Genomic DNA, 26013 nt, shown 5'->3' with positions numbered 1-26013 from the left:
TTGAGCCATGGGACAAATCTTAGTGCAGGAGTGGCAGTCCTTTTTGCACCGGGTCTGTCTGTAAAAATGTGCTCCTCAAAGGAGGTGTGTAGGGGTAGGCTCCTTGTTGTTAAAGCAGAAATTAACAACATGGGTTTTGTCTTTATAAATGTGTATGCGCCTAACACAGGGAGAGAAAGAGGGGTTCTATTTGGGAGTCTTAGACAGGAACTCTCACAGGTAGCGCCTGAGGAGACACTGGTGGTCGGAGGGGACTGGAACTGCACAATGGATTTTACAAAAGACAGAAATGGGGAAGAGCCTCATTCAGTGTCAGTGGGAGTGTTAAGGGACATTATTAATCAGTTCGACTTAGTGGATGTTTGGAGAACTAAACATCCGAACACAAGACAGTACACATGGGTGAAGGTTTTTGGGGCTAGGGTGAGTGCAGCCCGACTTGATCGGTTTTATATGTCTAGGAATCGGAGCAATAGGCTGTTGGGCGCTACCATTCTCCCGGTGGGGTTTTCCGATCATCACATAACCATGGCTCGGCTGTCTATTTCACCAGGGCCCCGGCAGGCATCCTATTGGAAATTCAATGTAAAGCTCTTACAAGATGCCACTTTTTGCGCAGGTTTCCAGACCTTCTGGGAAAGGTGGAGGCAGCAAATAGAGGAGTATGAGTCTCTGAGCCAATGGTGGGATGTGGGGAAAATCCAAATTCGGCTTTTCTGTCAACAATACACAGCTCTCTCATCCTCAGAGGCTAGGAGAGTATTGGGGGAACTAGAGCGGTGTATTAGTGAGATGGAGGTAGAGATGGTGGGGCAAGGCAATGTAGGCCTCCAGGCTAATTTAGCTGAATTACGCAGGGACCTGGGCAGTTTTTTCCAGGTTAAAGCAAAGGGAGCACTTGTAAGAGCTAGATTCTCCATGCTCAAGGAGATGGATGCTCCCAGCTCCTTCTTCTTTGGTTTGGAAAGACAGAGCAGTGAAGCCAAGGGTATGCATTGTCTACGGCTGTCTGATGGGCGGGTGACCTCTGTGGTGGGTGAGATGCGGGAGCGGACTGTGGAGTTTTATACTGAATTGTATAGGGCAGAAGAGTGTGATCCTTTGTGTGCTCAGGTCTTGTTCACAGAACTCCCTAAACTCTCTCTGGCACAGAGGGACGATTTGGACGTTCCTCTGTTGTCCCATGAACTGGCAGAGGCCGTAACCCAGATGTCCCCCGGTCGTGCACCGGGGGTCGATGGACTCCCAGTGGAGTTTTATAAAAAATTCTGGGGAATAATTGGACAGGACTTCTTTTGCGTGTTGCGTGAATGCGTCGGGGTAGGAGAGTTGCCGATGAGCTGCCGTCGGGCGGCTCTGACTCTCCTGCCCAAAAAAAGGGGACTTGTGTGAACTTAAGAACTGGAGGCCTGTGGCATTGCTCTGTGCGGACTACAAGATATTTGCCAAGGTCCTCTCTAACAGACTGAAGTCCCACTTGGACTCGATAGTACATAAGGACCAAACATATTGTGTACCGGGACGCTCAATCACGGACAACCTGTTCTTAATTAGGGACATGTTGGACTTGTCGAGAGGTTCTAATGTGAACTTTGGACTGGTCTCTTTAGATCAAGAGAAGGCTTTTGACAGAGTGGACCATGAATATGTGTTTAATGTGATGTCTGTGTTTGGGTTTGGGAGGAGTTTTTTGACCTGTGTGAAGCTGTTGTATGCTGGGGCATCATGTATGGTTAAGGTGGGAGGGGGGCTCAGTAGGCCAGTCTGGGTGAGACGGGGCATTAGACAAGGATGCCCTCTATCTGGGCAGTTATACACATTAGCCATTGAGCCTTTTTTAGGCCTGCTACGCAGGAGACTGCAGGGAGTGTGCTGGACAGGTATGGGTGTGGTGACAGGCATAGCAGTGTCAGCATATGCAGATGATGTCTCTGTGATGGTCAGGGATGGTCAAGATATGCAGGCACTGGAGACCAGTCTGAAGGTGTACGAGGGAGCTTCATCAGCTAAGGTAAACTGGGGCAAGAGCAAAGCTCTGTTATGTGGGGCATGGGGGGATAGGGCTCCTCCTCTGCTTCCAGGGGGTTTGCAGTGGGGTTGTGAAGGGCTTAAAGTGTTGGGGGTGTACCTGGGCTCGGAGAGGTGGGTCAGGAAGAACTGGGAGGGGCTGTCACAGGCAGTGGTGTCAAGACTGGCCAGGTGGAGGTGGCTCCTGTCCCAAGTGTCATATAGAGGGAGGGTGCTGATAATTAACAACCTGGTGGCATCCTCCCTGTGGCATAAACTGGCTGTCCTCAACCCCCCCGCCGGTCTGCTCGCAGACCTGCAACGCAAGCTGGTGGACTTCTTCTGGTCGGGCCATCACTGGCTGAGGGCGGCAGTGTTGTATATGACCGTCCACGAAGGAGGACAGGGCCTGGTGGAACTGGAGAGCAGGATGGCTGCTTTCCGGCTAAAGGCGGCACAGAGACTGCTGTACCATACTGATGTTGGCTGGAGGGAACCAGCATGCGCGCTGCTGAGGAGAGCTGGAGATTTAGGGTTGGACCGGCAGCTGTTCCTCATGAAGCTGGAGAGGCTGAGTACAGCAGGTCTCTCTGATTTTTACTCTGCGGTGCTGAGGGCCTGGCAGCTGCTAAGGCACACACGAGAAGGGGGTGTGGAGCCTGGGCTGTGGGTGTGGGAGGAGCCTATCTTCCACAACCCAGCCATCCCTTTGAGATCGGTCCAGTCGGCCACCCTGCAGAGGCAACTGATGGCAGGGGGTGTAAAAAGGCTGGGTGACTTGAGACTCCTGGGAGAGGAGGGGTGGAAAAGCCCGGAAGTCTTGGCACAGCAAACAGGAATAACGTCACTTAGGCTGCTGGAGAGATTCCTGGAGGAGGTCCAGGAGGCACTGTCTGAGCCGGTAAGGGGGATGTTTGAGCAGCCAAAGGGAGAGGGGCTACCAATGTTTCCGCCACTGCAGGTGACGGCAGAGACTGGAGACTGGCAAGGGGGTCTGGAGGACTTGTTAGATTTTAACACTCCGAGCCTGGGGGAGTTTGAAGGGGTGGGAGGTAAAGCCCTCTACAACCTCTGTGTAAAGGTGAGGAACATTAGGAGCCTAACAGGAGTGAAGGCACATCAGTGGCAGGGGGTATGTGGGGTGGAGAGTATGGTGGGTTTTAGATGGAGGGGGCTCTACAAACCCCCAGTACCAAAGAGGTCAGGGGACCTCCAGTGGAGGGTTCTACATGGAGCCCTGGCCACTAACAGCTGGTTGGCACGGGTTGAACCGGGAGTCGGGCAGGAGTGTCATTTCTGTAAAATGAAAGAAACTGTGATTCATGTGTTTTCTGTGTGCACCAGATTAATGCCATTAATGTCTCTGTTGGAATGTCTGTGTGAGAGGTTGGGGGTGGTTTTTACTGTTGGGATGTTTATAATGGGATACAGGTATTCAAGTAAGGAGAAGGAAAAATGTGTTTTGTTGAATTTTCTGTTTGCTCAGGCAAAGTTATCTATTTGGCTAACAAGGAGGAACAGGGTCAAAGGTGGGGGGATAACAGACCCTTTATTATTGTTTAATGGGATGGTCTCTGCGCGCCTTAGGGTTGAGTTTGAGTTCTATAAAATGATAAAAAGTGTGGAGATGTTTCAGGAGATATGGTGTGTTGGGGGGGCTGTCTGTATAGCTGGGGAAGATGTTTTGGATATACGGTTGTAGGAGTGGGTATTGTCTTGAGTATTGTGATGTTGGCTTGTATCATGTGGTTGCTGGAAAGGCGAGTATGGTACATGTATGCATTACAGGATGTATTTTTGGTTTTATTTTTAAGGGGGAGGTTGGGTGGTGAGTTTTAAATGAAATGAGAATGTTTCAGTAAAAAAAGTCAAAGTCAAAGTCAAAGTCAAAGTCAAAGTCAAAGTCATCTCTCTCTCTCTCTCTCTCTCTCTCTCTCTCTCTCTCTCTCTCTCTCTCTCTCTCTCTCTCTCTCTCTCTCTCTCTCTCTCTCTCTCTCTCTCTCTCTCTCTCTCTCTCTCTCTCTCTCTCTCTCTCTCTCTCTCTCTCTCTCTCTCTCTCTCTCTCTCTCTCTCTCTCTCTCTCTCTCTCTCTCTCTCTCTCTCTCTCTCTCTCTCTCTCTCTCTCTCTCTCTCTCTCTCTCTCTCTCTCTCTCTCTCTCTCTCTCTCTCTCTCTCTCTCTCTCTCTCTCTCTCTCTCTCTCTCTCTCTCTCTCTCTCTCTCTCTCTCTCTCTCTCTCTCTCTCTCTCTCTCTCTCTCTGTGTAAACATTACACTCACAAAAGTTCTAAAAGAATAAAGACATTTCAAATGTCATATTACTCTCTCTCTCTAGCCCTTTCCCCCTATCTCTTTCTCTCCCTTTCTATCAATTCAATTTCAATTTAAGGGCTTTATTGTCATGGGAAACATATGTTGACATTGCCAAAGCAGGTGAATTAGATAATAAACAGAAGTGAAATAAACAATAAAAATTAACAGTAAACATTACAGTCACAGATGTTCCAAAAATAATAAAGACATTTCAAATGTCATATTATGTCTATATACAGTGTTGTAGCGATGTGCAAATAGTTAAAGTACAAAAGGGAAAATAAATAAACATAAATATCGGTTGTTTTTACCATGGTGTTTGTTATTCACTGGTTGCATAAATAAACATAAATATCGGTTGTTTTTACCATGGTGTTTGTTATTCACTGGTTGCATAAATAAACATAAATATCGGTTGTTTTTACCATGGTGTTTGTTATTCACTGGTTGCATAAATAAACATAAATATCGGTTGTTTTTACCATGGTGTTTGTTATTCAATGGTTGCTCTTTTCTTGTAGCAACAGGTCACAAATCTTGCTGCTGTGATGGCACACTGTGGTATTTCACCCAGTAGATATGGGAGTTTATCAACATTGGGTTTGTTTTCACATTTTTGTGGATCTGTGTAATCTGAGGAAAATATGTCTCTAATATGGTCATACATTTTCAGGAGGTTAGGAAGTGCAGCTCAGTTTCCACCTCATTTTGTGGGCAGTGTGCACACAAAATGTAGAATTTAACTTCTCTTTTCTGGATTTTGATAATAAGCGGGTATCAGCTAATTCTGCTCTGCATGCATTATTTGGTGTTTTACGTTGTACCCGCCAATTCGTTGATATATATGTTGAAGAGGGTTTGGGCTTAAGCTGCATCCCTGTCTCACCCCAAGACCCTGTGGAAATAAATCTTTTTTTTTGCCAATTTTAACCGCACACTTGTTGTTTGTGTACACGTATTTTATAATTTTGTATGTTTTCTCCCAACAACACTTTCCATCAATTTGTGTAGCAAACCCTCATGCCAATTGAGTCAAATCAACAAAGCATGAGAAGACATTGCCTTGTTTTGTTTTGTTTGTTTGTCAATTAGGGTGTGTAGGGTGAATACGTGGTCTGTCATACGGTTATTTGGTAAAAAGCCAATTTGACATTTGCTCAGTACATTGTTTTCACTGAGGAAATTAACTAGTCTGCTGTTAATGATAATGCAGAGGATTTTCCCAAGGTTGCTGTTGACGCATATCCCACAGTAGTTATTGAGGTCAAATTTGTATCCACCTTTGTTGGATTGGGCTGATCAGTCCTTGGTTCCAAATATTGGGGAAGATGCCAGAGCTAAGGATGATGTTAAAAAGTTTAAGTATAGCCAATTGGAATTTTGTGGTCTGTATATTTTATAATTTAATTGAGGATACCATCAACACCACAGGCCTTTTTTGGGTTGGAGGGTTGTATTTTGTCCTGTAGCTCCTTCAATGTAATTGGAGAATCCAGTGGATTCTGGTAGTCTTTAATAGTTGATTCCAAGATTTGTATTTGATCATGTATATGTTTTTGCAGTTTGTTCTTTGTAATAGGTCCAAAAAGATTTTAGTAGTGGTTTCCCATACATCTCTGATTTGGATGGATAACTCTTTGTTGTTTGTTTAGTGTTTTCCAAATTTCCCAAAAGTGGTTAATGTATATTGGTTCTTCAATTACAATAGGCTGATTTCTGACGTGCTGTTCCTTCTTTTTCCGTAGTGTATTTCTGTATTGTTTTAGTGATTCACCATAGTGAAGGCTAAGGCTCAGGTTTTCTGGGTTTCTATATTTTTGGTTGGATAGTTTTCTGAATTTGTTTCTTAGGTTTTTGCATTCTTCATCAAACCATTTGTCATTGTTGTTAATGTTCTTTGGAATTCTGTTTGAAATGTTTAGATTTGATAGGGAAGCTGAGAGGTCAAATATACTGTTTAGGTTTTCTACTGCCAAGTTTACAGTTACAGTGGAACTTTTTGTCCAGGAAGTTGTCTAAAAGGGATTGAATTTGTTGTTGCCTAATTGTTTTTTGGTAGGTTTCCACAATACTTTCCTCCCATCTATAGCATTTCTTCATATTATTCAGTTCCTTTGTCTTTGATGCCTCATGATTGAGCATTGCTCTGTTCAAGTAGACTGTGGTTTTGCTGTGATCTGATAGGGTTGTCAGTGGGCTGACTGGGAACGCTCTGAGACTCTGGGTTGAGGTCAGTGATGTCGTGACTTTGGCATCATTAAAACTGAAGACATATTTATCAATTAAACAGTCCAAAATCACATTACACAATTTCACAAATAGCTTCATCCTTATTCATTCATTTTATACAACAATTAGATATAATCCTCATAACTGAGGCTATTATATAAACAGTGTTATGGTAATGTGACAGTATTGTCTCATGAGTTTCACAAAATTGTACCAAACGGACCAGTTCGTAGCTGGATTCTTCACCGATCTTTTATACCTTCTCCAGAACATAAATGTCGTCCGGTTCTCCAGTTCTGTGAGGTGGAAGAAATTCCTTTGTTTTCTCTATGAAAACTCACTCTCTCTCTATACTGTGGCCATGAGGAGGATCTCCTCATAGGAATGTATGACCTCTCTTACAGAGCCTGGTGAAAGGGGTATAGAGAGGGGGATGGTGCTCGCTGTACCCAAAGAGGGCAACGTCATGACAGTGATAAAGTAGTCTACAGTACTACTGCCAAGAGATGAGCTATAGGTGTACCTAATATAGGAGTCCCCTCAAAGCCTACTATTGACTATGTGCATACCCAGGGTGCAACAGTGCTGCAGCAGTTGTGACCCGTTTTTGTTGATTATGTTGTCGTAGTTGTGCCTAGGGGGGAAAATGGGGCAGGGAATGCTGTCGCCCCCTGGCAGGTATTTGTCCCCTTGTGTGCTGAGGGTGTCAGGTTCTTGTCCAGTTCTGGCATTTAAGCCGCCACAGACTAGTACATGTCCCTGGGCCTGGAACGGATTGATTTCCCCCTCCAGGATTTAGAAACTGTCATCATTAAAGTATGGGGATTCTAGTGGGGGTATATAAGGAGCACACAGGAGGATATTTTTCTCTGTTGAGATCATTTCATTTTGAATTTCTAGCCAAATGTAAAATGTTACTGTTTTGATTAATTTAATAGGATGAGCTAGGTCTGCTCTGTACCAAATTAGCATACCCCCTGAGTCCCTTCCCTGTTTCACACCTGGTAGTTTGGTGGATGGGACTACCAGCTCTCCGTAACCTAGAGGGCAACCAGTGGGTCCATCTCCTCTATACCATGTTTCTTGTAGGATAACAATGTCTGTATTTCCGATTTCTTTGGTGAAGTCAAGGTTCCTGCTCTTTAGGCCAAAGGCAGATGACCTCAGGCCTTGGATATTCCAGGATGAGATAGTGATTGTGTTCCATAAAGTATCCTCTCTCTCTCTCTCTCTCTCTCTCTGTCTTGCATTCCTTCCCTCCCTCCCATCCCTATTTCTTTCTTCTCCTGTGTCTCTTCTCTCTGGACTAATGGTTGCCCCCTGCTGTTTGAAAACTCTGCACTCAGATTGGAATAAAGAACACCCAATGACACCTTTCATATCTGACATCAAATGATGTCTCTCCTCTCGGATGGAGTTTATTTTCTTCTCCAAAGCTATGTTGTTCGTGTGGTCTTTGTACTATTATTGTACTGTTGTTGTTAGGGCTATTTATCGCTATGACACTTTGATGTAACGAAACATACTGTTGTTGCCCTCATTAACCTAATGCTCATCCTTGATTCTCCTGTTTAGAAACCATGTCCATTTAAATGCCGTCTGTGTACATCCATGGATGACTCACATGGTTTATTATTGATTGCACTGCACTGAAATGCTCCGCTGCGTCCCAAATGGAACCCTATTCCCTAAAGTGCACTACTTCTGACCAGGGCTTATAGGGCTATTTAAAGGGAATAATGTGCCATTTTGGACAGGCTCTTAGTCTTCCTCTAGAAATGCTTTGTTTATGTCAGAATCAGGACCTTTTGGCATGTATTTCCCTGGTATAGTTGGTGCAGTGATCAGTAGAGACAGACATATGGCTCCATAGCAGGGGACTCACATCTCCTACAGTACACTGGAGGTCAGAGAGAGGCAGAGGTGACTGTACGCTATCACTGTGCTGGGAGAAACAGGGGGAGGAAGAGAGAGGCAGAGGGAGACAGAGGGAAGAGAGAGGCAGAGGAAGACAGAGGGAAGAGAGAGGCAGAGGGAGACAGAGGGGGGAGGGAGACAGGGGGAAGAGAGAGGCAGAGGGAGACGGGGAGGGAGACAGGGGGAGGGAGACAGGGGGAGGTAGACAGGGGGAGGGAGACAGGGGGAGGGAGAGAAGGGGAAGACAGACAAGGAGTTGAAGAGAGTGAGGGTGATGATAGTGATTTGTATGATGGTAGCTCGCCTTGAGTGCCAGAAATGCACTTTATAAATAACATTCACTGTCATTATTATTATGGAGGTAGAGAGAGAAATGGAAAAGGGGGGAATGCAAGTACCGGAGAGATGTTGTCTTTACACTGTTCTGGTCAGTTGGTTTGGTGCTGCTTCTTGATGAGAGATGTTGTCTTTACACAGTTCTGCTCCGTTGGTTTAGTGCTGCTTCTTGATGTGTAGATATGGGGTCTAAAAAAGGCAGTTCTCCATGGGCCTGATCAATAGAACCATGTCTCTCTCTCTCTCTCTCTCAGCCCATTGGGTGTCTATTAACATACTGCTAACTAAATTACATTTTTTCAATAAAGGCTGCTAGTTAATTAAATAGTCTTACGAGCGCAAACAACAAAGTCATTGCAAAGACAGGTAACCCAGCTCATGAAGTTATACATATAAGGTGGGAGCTACCGAATGTCATTTTTGGTGAGTTTGGACATTTACAAGCAAATGTGAGATATTGTGCAAATGAGCAAAGTTTCGACGCATGTTTGTCTGAAGGAAGAACAGTACTGGCTCTGGAGCAGCATGTGTACATGCTCTGTCTGTGTAAAGTTGCTAGGGCAACAGGTCTGCCTGCTCTGCTGGGAGAAGAGGGGGGGGAGAAGAGGGGGGTGAGACCAGACTGAGGGGCCAAGAAGGAAAGGATAAAAAAATAAACACAAGGAAGTCAAAATAGCAGCAGTGGTAGCTGTACAGATAAGTCATCTATAGCGCTTTGACTTCTCAAACACGGCAGATAGATAACACAATGTGATGCCCCGTCTCCTTATTAATTCAGCCACTTACTGAGATAACTAGCAAGTTAAACCAAATCAACAGCTGGACTCACCTGCTCCCTCTTTCAGCCATTGTGCTATTTACAAACAAACACGTGACTGAATCAACTGCTCTTGGGAACTATGGTAAGCTTCATAATGTACATTAATGTGACCAGTGAAATGAAGAACGCAATTTGCTTTATCTCCTAATGTATTGCACAAGTTGACTGCAGGTATTTACTTAAAGTAGCTAGAAATATTTACATTTATTGAAAAACGTATAGTAAATAGATTTGAAGGTATTGACGGTATCGAAAAGCCATTCCGTGGCTTTTTCCAAATACCCAGGTATAGGATATATATGGTATACCGCCCAAGCCTAGCCAGTAGGCAGTCACTTGAGTGTCTTTGTATTATATAATACCCTAGTACCTCAGGTTGCTGATTGGTTGTGTGTCTTTCTGGCAAAGCCCACCCACTCAATACTGCCTCAGAGGTTCATAGTGTGGGAGGGATGCCCCTCTCTCTTTATTCAAAGGGCTTTATTGGCATGGGAAACATATGTTTACATTGCCAAAGCAAGTGGAATAGACAGTAAACAAAATGGAAATAAACAATCAGAAATTAACAGTAAACATTACACTCACAAAAGTTTTAAAAGAATATAGACATTTCTCAATATTAAGGCTATGCTCACTGAGTCAATGCTTTTCTTAAAACCTGTTGGGGATCTTATCCCGATATCGGGATTCATTGTCAAGAGACCAGGGCGGGAAATTCAAAAACTGCAAGAATCTAATAATTTCAATTTCTCAAACAATCAACTATTTCTCACAATTTGAAAGATAAACATCTCCTAAATCCAACCACATTGTCCGATTTCAAAGAGGCTTTACGGCGAAAGCATAAAGTTAGGTTATGTTAGGAGAGTACATTGAAAATAGCTGTGTGTAATGTTTTGTCAATTCAAAGACAGGCGTCACCATAAGCGGATAACCAGCTAGAATTATGCACCAACCTTTGACAATCTTCCTCAGATGACACTCCTAAGACATTATGTTACACAATACATGCATTTTTTGTTCCATCAAGTTCATATTTATATCCAAAAACAGCATTTTACCGAAGCGGTGAAAATCAGATTTTTTTTCTCTCAAATGCTTCCGGTGAACAACGTTACAAATCACAAAATTACTATTCGATAACATTGGTAAATTATATTATTGTCATTCAAATATTCATAGTTTAACATTTCGTAAATGCTACTGCAATGCCAGATTTCAAAATAACTTTACTGGGAAATCACAATTTGCAATAAACCGGGTGCTGTGCTAAGAACAATAGGCTAGGCTATACAGGTTAGCACCATCTTGTACCCATGTAATATCAAAATTACTATTGTCAATATTCCCTTACCTTTGATTCTCTTCATCCATTGGCAATTCCACGCATCCCAGGTCCACTGCAAATGTGGTTTCTTTCAACAAAGTTCATAATTGATGTCCAAATAACTCCAAGTTGTTCCATGTTGTTAGCGCTTCGGTAGGCTACTAAAAAGTAGCGGGGGGAGTCACGGCGAAAAGTAAAAAAATAATCTATTTACATTGTTCAAACATGTCAAACGTTGTTTAGCATCAATCTTTAGAGCCATTTTTAACGTGAAACATCAGTAATGTTTCAACCCGACCTCTCCTGTGTCTTGAAAAACGTCTTTGAAAAATGTATCGCATCACATGATTGCGCAGGTGCAGCCAATAATGAAGTGACGACATCCCAGGGAGGTCAACTTCTCTTCCTTGCCATCCGGTCTCTGTTCATCATAGACGCTTCAAACAACTTTATAAAGATCGTTGACATCTAGTGGAAGCCGTAGGAGATGCGAAATGAATCCTTTCTCACTATGGTATCTATAAAACAATGACACTAAATAGTACAGTCACACATTTTTTTTTGATCTATTTTTCACAGGTTTTTGCCTGCAATATGAGTTTTGTTATACTTACAGACACCATTCAAACTGTTTTAGAAAATTCAGAGTGTTTTCTATCCGAATGTGTTAATAATATGCATATCCTAGCTTCTGAGTTGGTGTAGGAGGCAGTTAAAAATGGGCACATATTTCTTTCAAAATTTCTCAATACTGCCCCCGAGCCCCAACAGGTTAATTTTGGGTCAGTCACAGTGGTCAGGTATTCTGCCACTGTGTACTCTCTGTTGAGGGCCGAATATCATTCCAGTTTTCTCAGTTAAGTGGTCAGGTATTCTTCCACTGTCTACTCTCTGTTAACCCCTGTGCGGCCTAAAATCATATCGCCATTAGCATAACAAAATTTAATAATTTTCTTTTTAAATTTTTTTCTCCAAATTATATCGTTTTATAGATACACCTCTCCTGAATCGAACCACGTTGTCCGATTTCAAAAAGGCTTTACAGCAAAAGCAAAACATTAGATTATGTTAGAGGAGTATATCGTAAAAGTAGCCACATAGCCATTTTCCGACCAACCACATGCATCACAAATAACCAAAAAACAGCTAAATGCAGCACTAACCTTTCACAATCTTCATCAGATGACACACCTAGGACATCATGTTACACAATACATGCATTCTTTTGTTCGATAAAGTTCATATTTATATATAAAAACAGCATTTTACATCGGTGCGTAACGTTGACTAACTATTTTCCCTCAAATGCATCCGATGAAACAGAGCTACAATTTACTAAATTACTATTCGAAAACATTTTAAAAATATAATATTGTCATTCTAAGATTTATAGATAAATATCTCTTGAAAGCACCTTTAATGCCAGATTTAAAATTAACTTTACTGGGTAATCATACTTTGCGATGAAAGGGGATGCGATACTCTGAAAAATAGGCTAACGTTACAGGTCAGCGCCATTTTGGAACAATCGCATATCACATCTAGTCTTGTATACTATTGTCAATAATCCCTTACCTTTGGTTGTCTTCATCAGAAAGCACTTCCAGGAATCCCAGGTCCACAACAAATGTATTTTCGTTCGAAAAAATTACTCCTTTATGTTCCAAGAGCTTGTTCTTGTTAGCGCGTCTGAAGGCTGATCCAAATGCTCCGTCGGCCGCGGGACAGCCATTTCGAGAAAATGCATTTTTTTCCCATTTAGGTTGGTTCAAACATGTCAAACGTTGTATAACATAAATCTTCAGGGCGTTTTTCAACAAGAGAGCCAATAAGATTCAAGGAGGATGATTGCATTGTCTTTCAAAACGTTTCGAAAAGGGGAGGGAAGCCAGGGCCGCCGGCGTCATAATGGTGATGGCCCTCTCCGTGTGACCACGTTCCACAGCGTCTCATTCATTCAGTTTTCACAGTAGGAGACTCAAACCACTTTGTAAAGACTGGGGACATCTAGTGGAAGCAATAGGAAGTGCTCAATGAACCATAGCTCACGGTGTGATTAATAGGCAACGTGATGAAGTTGAGTTCGCAATTCAGAATTCCACTTCCTGTTTCGATCTGTCTCGGGGTTTTGACTGCCATATGAGTTCTGTTATACTCACAGACACCATTCAAACAGTTTTAGAAACTTTAGGGTGTTTTCTATCCACAAGTATTCATTATATGCATATCCTAGCTTCTGAGTTTGAGTAGTAGGCCGTTTAAAATGGGCACTAATTTTTTTCAAAATGCGCTGTGGCGCCCCCTATCCTAGGCGAACGTCAAGAGGTTAAGGGCCAGATCATATTCCAGATTGCTCTGTTTTTTGGTTGATTCTTTCCAGTGTGTCAAATAGTTATCTTTGTGTTTTCTCATAATTTGGTTGAGTCTAATTGTGTTGCTGGCCTGGGGCTCTGTGGGGTCTGCTTGTGTTTGTGAAAAGAGCCTCAAAACCAGCTATCTGAGGGGACTCTTCTCTAGGTTCATCTCTTTGTAGGTAGGTGAGGGCTTTGTGGTGAAATGTGTGGGCATCTCTTCCTTTTAGGTGGTTGTGGAATTTAACAGCTCTTTAAAAAAAGTATTTATATCTTTCTCTCGTCTCTCATCTCTCTCTCGTCTCATCTCTCTCTAAATTCATTTCAAAGGGCTTTATTGGCATGGGAAATGTATGTTTACCTTGCCAGAGCAAGTGGAATAGACAATAAACAAAACGGAAATAAAAATGGAAATAAAGAGAAATTAACAGAAATTAACAGTAAACATAACACTCACAATTATTTTTTATTTTGTCAACTTTTACCCCCAATTTTGTGATATCCAATTGGTAGTTACAGTCTTGTCCCATTGCTGCAACTCCCGTACGGATTCGGGAGAGGTGAAGGTCGAGAGCCATGCGTCCTCTGAAACAGAACCCTTCCAAGCCGCACTGCTTCTTGACACACTTAACCCGGAAGCCAGCCACTCCAATGTGTCAGATGAAACACTATACACCTGGTGACCGTGTCAGCGTGCATGCGCCCAGCTTGCCACAGGAGTCGCTAGAGTGAGATGGGACAAGGACATCCCAGCTGGCCAAACCCTCCCTTAACCCGGACGACTGTGGGCCAATTGTGCGCCGCCTCATGGGTCTCCCGGTTGTGGCCGGCTGTGACACAGCCCGGGATCGAATCCGGGTCTGTAGTGATGCCTCAAGCATTGTGATCCAGTGCCGTAGACTGCTGCACCACTCGGTAGGCCCCCGCTCACAAAAGTTTTAAAATAATATAAACATTTTAAATATCGTATTATTGGCTATGTACAGTGCAACAATGTGAAAATAGTTGAAGTACAAAAGCGAAAATAAATAAACATAAATATCGGTTGTATTTTCAAATCAAATCAAAGTCTATTTGTCACGTGCGCCGAATATAACAGTGAAATGCTTACTTTCAAGCCCTTAACCAACAGTGCAGTTTTTAAGTAAACAATATTAGGCAAACAATAGATAAGTAAAGAAATATAAAACACAGTAAAAAATAACAGTAGTGATGCTATATACAGGTACCGGTATAGAGACAATGTGCGGGAGCACCAGTTAGTCGGGCTATTTGAGGTAATATGGACATGTAGGATTAGTTAAAGTGACTATGCATAGATGATAAACAGAGAGTAGCAGCAGCTTAAAATAGGGGTTGGTGGAAGGGGGGGGGGTTAGGGGTGGGGCACAATGCATAGTCTGGGTAGCCATTTGATTAGCTGTTCAGGAGTCTTATGGCTTGGGGGTAAAAGCTGTTGAGAAGCCTTTTGGTCCTAGACTTGGCACTCCGTTACGTTACCACTTGCCATATGGTAGCAGAGAGAATAGTCTATGACTGGGGTGGCTGGAGTCTTTGACAATTCTTTGGGCCTCACTCTGACACCGCCTGGTATAGAGGTCCTGGATGGCAGGCAGCTGAGCTCCAGTGATGTACTGGGCCGCACGCACTACCCTCTGTAGTGCCTTGTGCATAGTCACTTTAACTATAAATTCATGCATATACTATCTCAATTGGGCCGACCAACCACTGCTCCCGCACATTGGCTAACTGGGCTATCTCCATTGTGTCCCGCCACCCACCACCTGCCAACCCCTCTTTTACGCTACTGCTACTCTCTGTTCATCATATATGCATAGTCACTTTAACCATATCTACATGTACATACTACCTCAATCAGCCCGACTAACCGGTGTTTGTATGTAGCCTCGCTACTTTTATAGCCTTGCTACTGTATATAGCCTGTCTTTTTACTGTTGTTTTATTTCTTTACTTACCTATTGTTCACCTAATACCTTTTTTACGCTATTGGTTAGAGCCTGTAAGTAAGCATTTCACTGTAAGTTCTACCTACACCTGTTATATTTGGCGCACGTGACAAATAAACTTTGATTTGATTTGCAGTTGGAGGCTGAGCAGTTGCCGTACCAGGCAGTGATGCAACCAGTCAGGATGCTCTCGATGGTGCATCTGTAGAACCTTTTGAGGATCTGAGGACCCATGCCAAATCTTTTTACTTTCCTGAGGGGGAATAGGCTCTTTCGTGCCCTCTTCACAACTGTCTTGGTGTGTTTGGACCATTCTAGTTTGTTGGTGATGTGCACACCAAGGAACTTGAAGCTCTCAACCTGCTCCACTATAGCCTCGTCGATGAGAATGGGGGCATGCTCGGTCCTCCTTTTCCTGTAGTCCACAATCATCTCCTTTGTCTTGATCATGTTGAGGGATATAGGTTGTTATTATGGCACCACCTGGCCAGGTCTCTGACCTCCTCCCTATAGACTTTCTCGTCGTTGTCAGTGATCAGGCCTACCACTGTTGTGTCATCTGTAAACTTAATGATGGTGTTGGAGTCGTGCCTGACCATGCAGTCGTGGGTGAACAGGGAGTACAGGAGGGGACTGAGCATGCACCCCTGAGGGGCTCCAGTGTTGAGGATCAGCGTGGCAGATGTGTTGTTACCTACCCTTACCACCTGGGGCCGGCCCATCAGGAAGTCCAGGATCCAGTTGCAGAGGGAGGTGTTTTGTCCCAGGATCCTTAGCTTAGAGATGAGCTTTGAGGGCACTATGGTGTTGAACTGAGCTGTAGTCAATGAATAGCATTCTCACATAGGTGTTCCTTTTGTCCAGGTGGGAAAGGGCAGTGTGGAGTGCAGTAGAGATTGCATCTTCTGTGGAGCTGTTTGAGCGGTATGCAAATTGGAGTGGGTCTAGGGTTTCTGGGATAATGGTGTTAATGTGAGCCATTACCAGCCTTTCAAAGCACTTCATGGCTACAGACGTGATTGCTACCGGTCGGTAGTCATTTGGGCAGGTTACCTTAGTGTTCTTGGGCACAGGTACTATGGTGGTCTGCTTGAAACATGTTGGTATTACAGACTCAATTTACAATGGTGTTTGTTCATCACTGGTTGCCCTTATCTTGGGCAACAGGTCACAAATATTGCTGCTGTGATGGCACACTGTGGTATTTCACCCAATAGATATGGGAGTTTATCAAGATTGTGGTTCTGTGTAATCTGAGGGATAATGTGTCTCTAATATGGTGCACATAGCCTGTCTTCTCTTTAGAGCCAGGTCTGCCAACGGCGGCTTCTCTCAATAGCATTGCTCACTGAGTCTGTACATAGTTAAAACTTTCCTTAAGTTTGGGTCAGTCACTGTGTACTCACTGTTTAGGGCCTAATAGCAGTCCAGTTTGCTCTGTTTTTTTGTTAATTCTTTCCAATGTGTCCAGTAATTATCTTTTAGTTTTCTGATGATTTGGTTGAGTCTAACTGTGTTGCAGTACCAGCTGGCTGAGGGAACTCTTCTCCAGGTTCATCTCTCTGTAGGTGAGGGATTTGTTATGAAAGGTTTGAGAATCGCTTCCTTTTAGGTGGTTGTATAATTTAACTGCTCTTTTCTGGATGTCTCTCTCGTCTCCCCTCCCTCTTTCCTCTCTCCTATTTTTCTCCTCTCTCATGCTATCTCATCCCTTTCTCTCTCTTCTCTCTCACCCTCCCTCTGTACTTCCTGTTCCACTAACACCTCCTTCCAGGACCCTGTAGAGTGGTAGAGCTGGTGGCCAGCGCTTGACGCAGATCAGCCCCTCTCATGCGTCACCATTCATCGCTTTGGCCCTGGCCCTGTCTGAATAATTGTACAGTACAGCCACCCAGTCTCACAGCCTCCCAGTCTCACAGCCTCCCTGCCTCACAGCCACCCTGCCTCACAGCCACCCAGTCTCACAGCCTCCCTGTCTCACAGCCACCCAGTCTCACAGCCTCCCTGTCTCACAGCCTCCCTGTCTCACAGCCTCCCTGTCTCACAGCCTCCCTGTCTCACAGCCACCCTGCCCCATAGCCACCCTGCCCCACAGCCACCCTGCCCCACAGCCACCCTGCCCCACAGCCTCACTGTCTCACAGCCTCCCTGTCTCACAGCCTCCCTGTCTCACAGCCTCCCTGTCTCACAGCCTCCCTGCCTCACAGCCACCCTGCCTCACAGTCTCCGTCTCACAGCCACCCTGCCTCACAGCCTCCCTGTCTCATAGCCTCCCTGCCCCACAACCTCCCTGTCCCACAGCCACCCTGCCTCACAGCCTCCCTGCCCCATAGCCTCCCTGCCCCACAGCCACCCTGTCTCACAGCCTCCCTGCCCCATAGCCTCCAAGCCCCACAGCCACCCTGTCTCACAGCCTCCCTGCCCCATACCCTCCCTGCCACCCTGTCTCACAGCCTCCCTGTCTCACAGCCACCCTGTCTCACAGTTACATACATTCATTCATGCTCAGAGAGAAGGATGAGTGTACAAGGAAGCCATTAGCGGGATCAGCAGAATGGTCTGAGGGCAATTCCATGGTAAAACCACTGATTTCAAAATTTAACAAACCATTATGTACAAGGACTACTTTTAACAATTTCCACTGAACATTTGACAAAAACACATTTACAGGAAGAACTGTGCAGGACAAAGTACGGTAGCAGAATAAAACTGAGGGAGATTTTACTGTAATTCTGTTACCAAACTTTGCATCTTCACAGTTTTTCCAGTTAATTCCATTTTTTATTTATTTACTATGTAAATTCTTGAAAAAAGTCATTGTTCATAGAGTTGTATGGTTGGTTAAACTTTTAAATCAATGTTTTTTTATTTGACTTTAATGTGAAAAATCGTCTTGGCGTAATTCGGTTACTGTGGATTTGCCCTTGATAATGGTTTAGGTTTTTGTTCATCATTTTGTAGCATTTTAACTGTTTTTGTTAACCAGGCTGTGTATAGTGCAGTATGCTGTTTCTACTATGCTGCAGCACCCAAAGTGTATGATTCAATTAATTCCAACTATGTTTCGCCTTGGTGCTGTGTTGTCTGTTCATTACTGTAGACTATCTAGTGGAATACAGGTCAGACATGGGAGGGCTCAGGGGGAGAGAAGGGAAGCAGAAGCTCAAATGAATGACATTACATTATTGTAGCCACAAGCTCAGCAGAATATGACAACATGGAAACAAAGGAAACCGTATTGTAGTCTACATTGTTTCGGTGTACTCTTCTCTTTTACTCTTTTTTTGTTGTTGTACTTTTACCCCTTTTTTTCCACAGTTTCATCATATCCAGTTGGTAGTTACAGTTTTGTCCCATCGCTGCAAATCCCATACGGACTCTGGAGAGGCGAAGGTTGAGAGCCATGCGTCCTCCGAAACACGACCCTTGACCCTTGGCCAATTGGCTACTTGGCCAATTGTGCGTCGCCTCATGGGTCTCCCGGTCACGGCCGGCTGTGACACAGCCTGGGATGAAATCCGGGTCTGTAGTCACGCCTTAGACCACTGCGCCACTTGGGAGGCCCTTTTCTTTTCCTCTTTAATTGAAAACATGAGGCATCGGCTGCTTTACAAATTGGAATACTCCATTAATTTGAATGTTTGCTCAGGGGACTTAGGCTAGAAACATGTACTGTAGCTAGAAACAGAACTTAAGCTGAGATTCCATCAAGGATTTGTCTAAATTGCATTAAAGCCTTAACAGATCTGAGTTGGTAAAACTGCTGGCTCAACTCTTTCCCCTTACCTGTCTCTGTCAGCCCTTCCTTCCTTCCTTCCTTCCTCTCTCTCTCTCTCTCTCTCTGTCTCTGTCTCTGTCTCTCTCTGTCTCTGTCTCTCTCTGTCTCTGTGTGTGTGTGTGTGTGTGTGTGTGTGTGTTCCTGGTGGGAGCAGCTATTCCAGCTGGCTCAGCACTCAGGTCCATTCTCAAAGTAACATTACGTAAGAGCTGACAGCATTGTCTTTGGTCTGTCAGGCTGGATAATACAGTACAACATGACCTCTCTCTACTGTACTAGCTACATACAGTAGCTCTGTTCACAACCCACTCACAGTCTGGCTGTTCACATTGCAGCTAACTTTAATCTCTAGGCGCATTGTCTTAGGTCAGATAGTGTGACATTTGTCTGCACCATTGGAGGCTGGTGGGAGGAACTATAGGAGGATGGGCTCATTGTAATGTCTGGAATGGAATAAAATGGAATGGGGTAAAATATGGTTTCCATATGTTTGATCTGTTTGATACCGTTCCATTAATTCCATTCCAGCTTTTACAATGAGCCAGTCCTCCTATAGCTCCTCCCACCAGCCTCCTCTGGTCTGCACTGTCAGTTGAGGGATTAGTGTTGTGTAGTGACGGATTTCACTCTATTGATTTGATGTGATTTCATCGTGATGCATTGTAGTATAGCTATTTTTTGTTCAAGTATATAACATTTGAGTTTCACCATGTGATGCTTTCAGCTCCACTGCGTAGCCTGTTTGTCATTGGGTTGTTTCAAAGAGAACAGAATAGACCTTTGTCAAAGTGGTGAGGGGGTGTGCCCCAGTTGTCACACTAACGCTCAGGCCCTCTGGGTAATGCTATTGGTCTGTCTACAAGCTGGATCTTTCCATCAGCAGCCGAGTCTACCTTGAATGGGCACAACAGACAGCAGATTGTGTACTGATGTCCAGTCTGTTTATTGTGGGTTGATGATCAGAACATATACACAAGTGTTTGTTTGGGAGAATACACACACACACACACACACACACACACACACACACACACACACACAGGACCCGTTGATGGAAACGTGGTGTATCCGTCATGGCCAGATTACACGACCCTTTGCAATAAAGACCCACACCGCTTTGTACGTTAGTGGCAAGCTGAGTACTACAGACAGAGAAATCCATTGGCTTAGATAACTTTCAAACAACAGCTTGTTTATAAATGGGTTGGCTTAATTTGAGTGGGATGTGTGATTTCAGAATGAATCATGATATGCCACTAAGTCCCTTGTAGTTTTAGGCTGCTTCCCACATGGCACCCTATTCCCTATTTCGTGCAATACTTTTGACCACAGCTCAAGCTCATAGGGCTCTGGTCAACAGTAGTGCAATTTATAGGAAATAAGGTGCCGTTTGGGCCGCAGCCTTAGTTGTATGGCTCTACTGTTGATTACTGTGCATTAGAGAGGGGCTGGCCTCGTCAAACAGACTGTAGTGGAGGCAAAGCTGGCTGGCCATTGCATCAACCCCCTAACCAAGCCCTGCTCCATCCACTGTGATCAATCTGTCCCTGAAAATCCATCCCTGAGCGAATCTCTCAGTTGTCTGGGCCCACTGTATTGATCCTCATATCATTGGCTAACCCGGCTGTAGCTCTGTCAGTAAACTGTACTGTACTGTACCACCAGTCCTACCCTCACAAGTGTCCCACTTATCCACAGGGACTAGCTCTGTGGATCAACAGTCCTCTCAGAATTGTAACAGTTCTGCTGTAGGCTGTCCTCTCAGGGGCTGGCCCTGGGCTCTGGACAAGGGCCTGGTTGGTGTCTCTGGTCTACATCCCAGCAGACCACAATGAACAAGAACAATTGGGTCCACTTTGCCAGTGTGCGGGACTCTCTAGGACCCTGGAGGAGGGGTGTGGAGGGGCTGTGTTGTCAGCAGCCTCCTGAGGTCCCAGTCCTGGTTGGTGGAGGATGAGGTGACCTACCTGCTGGAACGCCACCCGCATGCCCGCACTCACTCTCTCTCCTCTTCCTGGCATCCTCACTCTCTCCTCTTCCTGGCATCCTCACTCTCTCTCCTCTTCCTGGCATCCTCACTCTCTCTCCTCTTCCTGGCATCCTCACTCTCTCCTCTTCTTGGCATCCTCACTCTCTCCTCTTCTTGGCATCCTCACTCTCTCCTCTTCCTGGCATCCTCACTCTCTCCTATTTCTGCCATCCTCACTCTCTTTCCTCTTCCTGGCATCCTCACTCTCTCCTCTTCCTGGCATCCTCACTCTCTCCTATTTCTGCCATCCTCACTCTCTTTCCTCTTCTTGGCATCCTCACTCTCTCCTCTTCCTGGCATCCTCACTCTCTCCTATTTCTGCCATCCTCACTCTCTTTCCTCTTCCTGGCATTCTCACTCTCTTTCCTCTTCCTGGCATCCCCACGCTCACTCAATTTCTTTCTTTCTTTCTTTCTTTCTTTCTTTCTTTCTTTCTTTCTTTCTTTCTTTCTTTCTTTCTTTCTTTCTTTCTTTCTTTCTTTCTTTCTTTCTTTCTTTCTTTCTTTCTTTCTTTCTTTCTCTCACTCCTCATCTGCAGATGGAGGGAATGAGGACCTGGCAGACCCCCGTTCGCCCAATCTAGAGAACCACCCCCACCTGAGCCACACCGGTCAAAGTAGGTAGTTACACTACTGGGTGTGTTACACTACTCTGTGGACCAAACCCCCTCTTCCTCTGTCGCTGTCTCTCCGTCTCTTTATCTATCTGTCGCTGTCTCTGTCTCTCTCTCTGTCTCTCTGTCTCTCTCTCTCTCTGTGTCTCTCTCTCTCTCTGTGTCTCTCTCTCTCTGTGTCTCTCTGTGTCTCTCTCTGTCTCTCTCTCTCTCTCTCTGTCTGTCTCTGTCTCTCTCTTTGTCTCTCGCTCTCTCTGTCTCTCTGTCTGTCTCTGTCTCTCTCTCGCTCTCTCTCTGTCTCGCTCTCCCTTGCTTTCTTGCTCTCTGTCTCTCTGTCTCTCCTTTATCCCATTTCCCCGTATTTCTTATTTTTATATCCATCTCTTATTTTTTCCTTCTGAATTTTTTGATTCATGCTCATACTATTTTCCTGCCCCTCTCTCTACTCTCTCCCCTGGAGCAACAGAGAGGGCTAGAGGCTGTTTAAAGGGCTGTATTTTATATCACTTAATAGCAGAGGATTTAATAACTGGAGAAGAAGTGATGTTGTAATTTTGTGGAGAGAGAACACTATGAATGTTTATGTTCCTGTAATTTTGTCTGAGTCTGTTCTCCCTGGAAGTATACACTGGGCAGGAAGAGAAACAAAATGTTAGTCAATTGTGTCTGTCAACAATAAAACATCAAATCAAATGTTATTTGCCACATACACATAGTTAGCAGATGTTAATGTGAGTGGAGCGAAATACTTGTGCTTCCAGTCCCAACAGTGCCGTAATATCTAACAAGTAATCTAACAAATTCACAACAACTACCTAATACACACAAATGTAAATGGAATGAATAAGAATATGTACATATCAATATATGGATGCACGATTGCCGTGTGGCATAGGCAAGATGCAGTAGATGGTATGAAATACAGTATATACATATGAGATGAGTAATGTAGGATATGTAAACATTATTAAAGTGGCATTATTTGAAGTGACTAGTGATACCATTATTAAATCCATATATTAAAGTGGCCAGTGATTTGGGTCTGTATGTTGGCAGCAGCCTCTCTATGTTAGTGATGGCTGTTTAACAGTCTGATGGCCTTGAGATAGAAGCTGTCTCTCGGTCCCAGCTTTGATGCACCTGTACTGACCTCGCCTTCTGGATGATAGCGGGGTGAACAGGCAGTGGCTCCGGTGGTTGTTGTCCTTGATGATCTTTTTGGCCTTCCTGTGACATCGGGTGCTGTAGGTGTCCTGGAGGCCAGGTAGTTTGCCACCGGTGATGTGTTGTGCAGACTGCACTACCCTCTGGAGAGCCTTGCGGTTGAAGGCAGTGCAGTTGGAATACCAGGAGGTGATACAGCCTATCAGGATGCTCTCGAATGTGCAAATGTAAAAGTTTGTGAGGGTTTTAGGTGACAAGTCAAATTTCTTCAGCCTCCTGAGGTTGAAGGTTGTGCCTTCTTCACCACGCTGACTGTGTGGGTGGACAATTTCTGTGTACGCCGTGGAACTTAAAACTTTCCACCTTCTCCACTACTGTCCTGTCGACATGGATGGGGGGGGGGTGCTCACTCTACTGTTTCCTGAAGTCCACGATCATCTCCTTTCTATTGTTGACGTTGAGTGAGAGATTGTTTTCCTGACACCACCTGGGGGCGGCCCGTCTGAAAGTCCAGGATCCAATTGCACAGGGCAGGGTTGAGATCCAGGGCCTTAAGCTTAAAGATGAGCTTGGCGGGTACTATGGTATTGAATGCTGAGCTTTAGTCAATGAACAGCATTCTTACATAGGTATTCCTCTTGTCCAGATGGGATAGGGCAGTGTGCAGTGTGATGGCCATTGCATTGTCTGTGGACCTGTTGGGGTGGTATGCAAACTGAAGTGGGTATAGGGTCCTTGACTAGTCTCTCAAAGCACTTCATGATGACAGTGTCACGACTCCCGCCGAAGTCGGCTCCTCTCCTTGTTCGGGCGGCGCTCGGCGGTCGACGTCACCGGTCTTCTAGCCATCGCCTCTCCACCTTTAATTTTCCATTTGTTTTGTCTTGTTTTCCCGCACACCTGGTTTACATCCCCTCATCACTCTACGTGTATATTATCCTCTGTTCCCCCCCCCCATGTCTGTGTGCGTAATAGTTCGTTACGTTTATTGTGTGGCGCGGCAGGCTGTTTTTTTCCAGGTATTGTTTTGAACCCGTGGTATTGTATTGTTGTGCATTGTTTGTGTGACTAGTGCGCTTGTGTGACTAGTGCGCTTTTGCCTTTGGCTGGAGTGTTATGACGCTGTTGCGTCTGACTGATTTTGCTTCGGCCAATTAAAGTGTGCCTGTTCACTCAACTCTGCTCTCCTGCACCTGACTCCAGTTGACCAGTTGCGCACCCAGTCTGACAGACAGAAGTGAGTGCTACAGGGTGATAGTCATTTAGTTCAGTTATCGTTGCCTTCTTTGGTATAGGAACAATGGTGGTCATCTTGATGCATGTGGGGACAACAGACTGGGATAGGGAGCGATTGAATATGTCCGTAAACACACCCCCGCCAGCTGGTCTGCGCATGCTCTGAGGACGTGGCTAGGGATGCCGTCTGGGCCAGCAGCATTGCGAGGGTTAACAGGTTTAAATGTCTTACTCACATCGGCCACAGAGAAGGAGAGGCCCGCAGTCCTTGGTAGCGTCGGTGGCACTGTATTATCCTCAAAGCGGGCAAAGAAGGTGTTAAGCTTGTCTGGAAGCAAGACGCCGGTGTCCGTGACGTGACTGGTTTTCTTTTTGTAGTCCATAATTGCCTGTAGACCATGCCACATACGTCTCGTGTCTGGGCTGTTGAATTGTGACTCCATTTTGTCCCTATACCGACATTTCACTTGATTGATTGCCTTGTGGAGGGAATAACTACACTGTTTATATTCAGCCATATTCCCCAACCTCTTTCCATGGTTGAATGCGGTGGTTTGCGCTTTCAGTTTAGCACGAATGCCGCTGTCTATCCACGGTTTCTGTTTGGGGTAGGTTTTAATAGTCACAGTGGGTACAAATCTCCAATGCACTTCCTACTCACCGAGTCAGCGTATAAATCAACGTTATGGTTTGAGGCTTCCCGGAACATTTTCCAATCCACGTGATCAAAGCAATCTTGAAGCGTGGATTCCGATTGGTCAGACCAGCGTTAAATGGTTCTAGCCACAGGTACACCCTGTTTGAGTTTCTGCCTATAGGACGGTACGAGCAAGATGGAGTTGTGGTCGGATTTGCCGAAGGGAGGGCGGGGGAGGGCCTTGTATGCATCGCAGAAGTTAGAGTAGCAGTGGTCCAGTGTTTTGCTCAAGCGGGTGCTACAGCCAATGTGCTGGTAGAATTTAGCTGTGGTAAAATCCCCAGCTACAATAAATGCAGCCTCAGGATATATGGTTTCCAGTTTACATAGAGTCCAGTGAAGTTCTTTCAGGGCCTTTGAGGTATCTGCTTGGGGGGGGATATACACAGCTGTGACTATAATCGAAGAGAATTCTCTTGGGAGATAATGTGGTCGGACTTTGATTCTAAGGAATTCTGGGTCAGGTGAACAAAAGGACTTGAGTTCCTATATGTTGTTATTGTTACACCATGAGTTGTTAATCATGAGGCATACACCCTCGCCCTTCTTCTTATCAGAGAGATGTTTGTTTCTGTCGGTGCGATGCATGAAGAAACCCGGTGGCTGTACCAACTCTGAAAACAATCCCGAGTGAGCCATGTCTTCTGTGAAACAGAGAATGTTACAATCTCTGATGTCTCTCTGGAAGGCAACTCGTGCCCTAATTTCATCCACCTTGTACTCTAGAGACTGGACTTTGGCGACTAATATGCTCGGAAGCGGTGGGTGGTGTGCTTGCCTTCTAATTCTGACCAGGAGGCTGCTCCGTCTGCCTCTCCTGCGGCAACGACGTTGTTTTGGGTCGGCCTCTGGGATTAGATCCAATGTCCAGGTTGGAGGTTCAAAAAAAGGATCCGCTTCGGGAAAGTCGTATTCCTGGTTGTAATGTTGGTAAGTTGACGTCGCTCTTATATCCAATAGTTCTTCCCGGCTGTTTGTAATAACACTTGAGATTTTCAGAGCTAACAGTGTAAGAAATAATACATAAAAAAAACAAATTACTGCATAGTTTCCTAAGGACGTGAAGCGAGGCGACCATCTCTGTCGGCGCCATCTTACAATTGTTATAGACTACAGTTATGGAGTTCTGCTTCCATAGGACTAATTTAGGCAGTGTGATTTTCCCACAGGTGTCCTTGCTCTTTTTTACCTATGTTTTGAGCTGAATGCTTCTATTGGGGGGGGGTGTTTGT

General features: G+C 44.9%; 1 protein-coding gene across 1 annotated transcript in view; it reads left to right on the top strand.

The window, feature by feature from the left end:
- LOC123744734 (protein TANC2) overlaps positions 1–26013 on the top strand; it is a 229658-nt gene that overhangs the window by 193418 nt on the left and 10227 nt on the right. Inside the window, exon 4 of the mRNA XM_045724545.1 lies at positions 21610–21687. Coding sequence (XP_045580501.1) covers positions 21610–21687 — 78 coding nt within the window. The remainder of the gene's footprint in view (positions 1–21609; positions 21688–26013) is intronic.

This window comes from Salmo salar, chromosome ssa01 (assembly GCF_905237065.1).
Source record: "Salmo salar chromosome ssa01, Ssal_v3.1, whole genome shotgun sequence".
NCBI lineage: Eukaryota > Metazoa > Chordata > Actinopteri > Salmoniformes > Salmonidae > Salmo > Salmo salar.
This window is presented reverse-complemented; position numbering and strand designations above follow the sequence as displayed.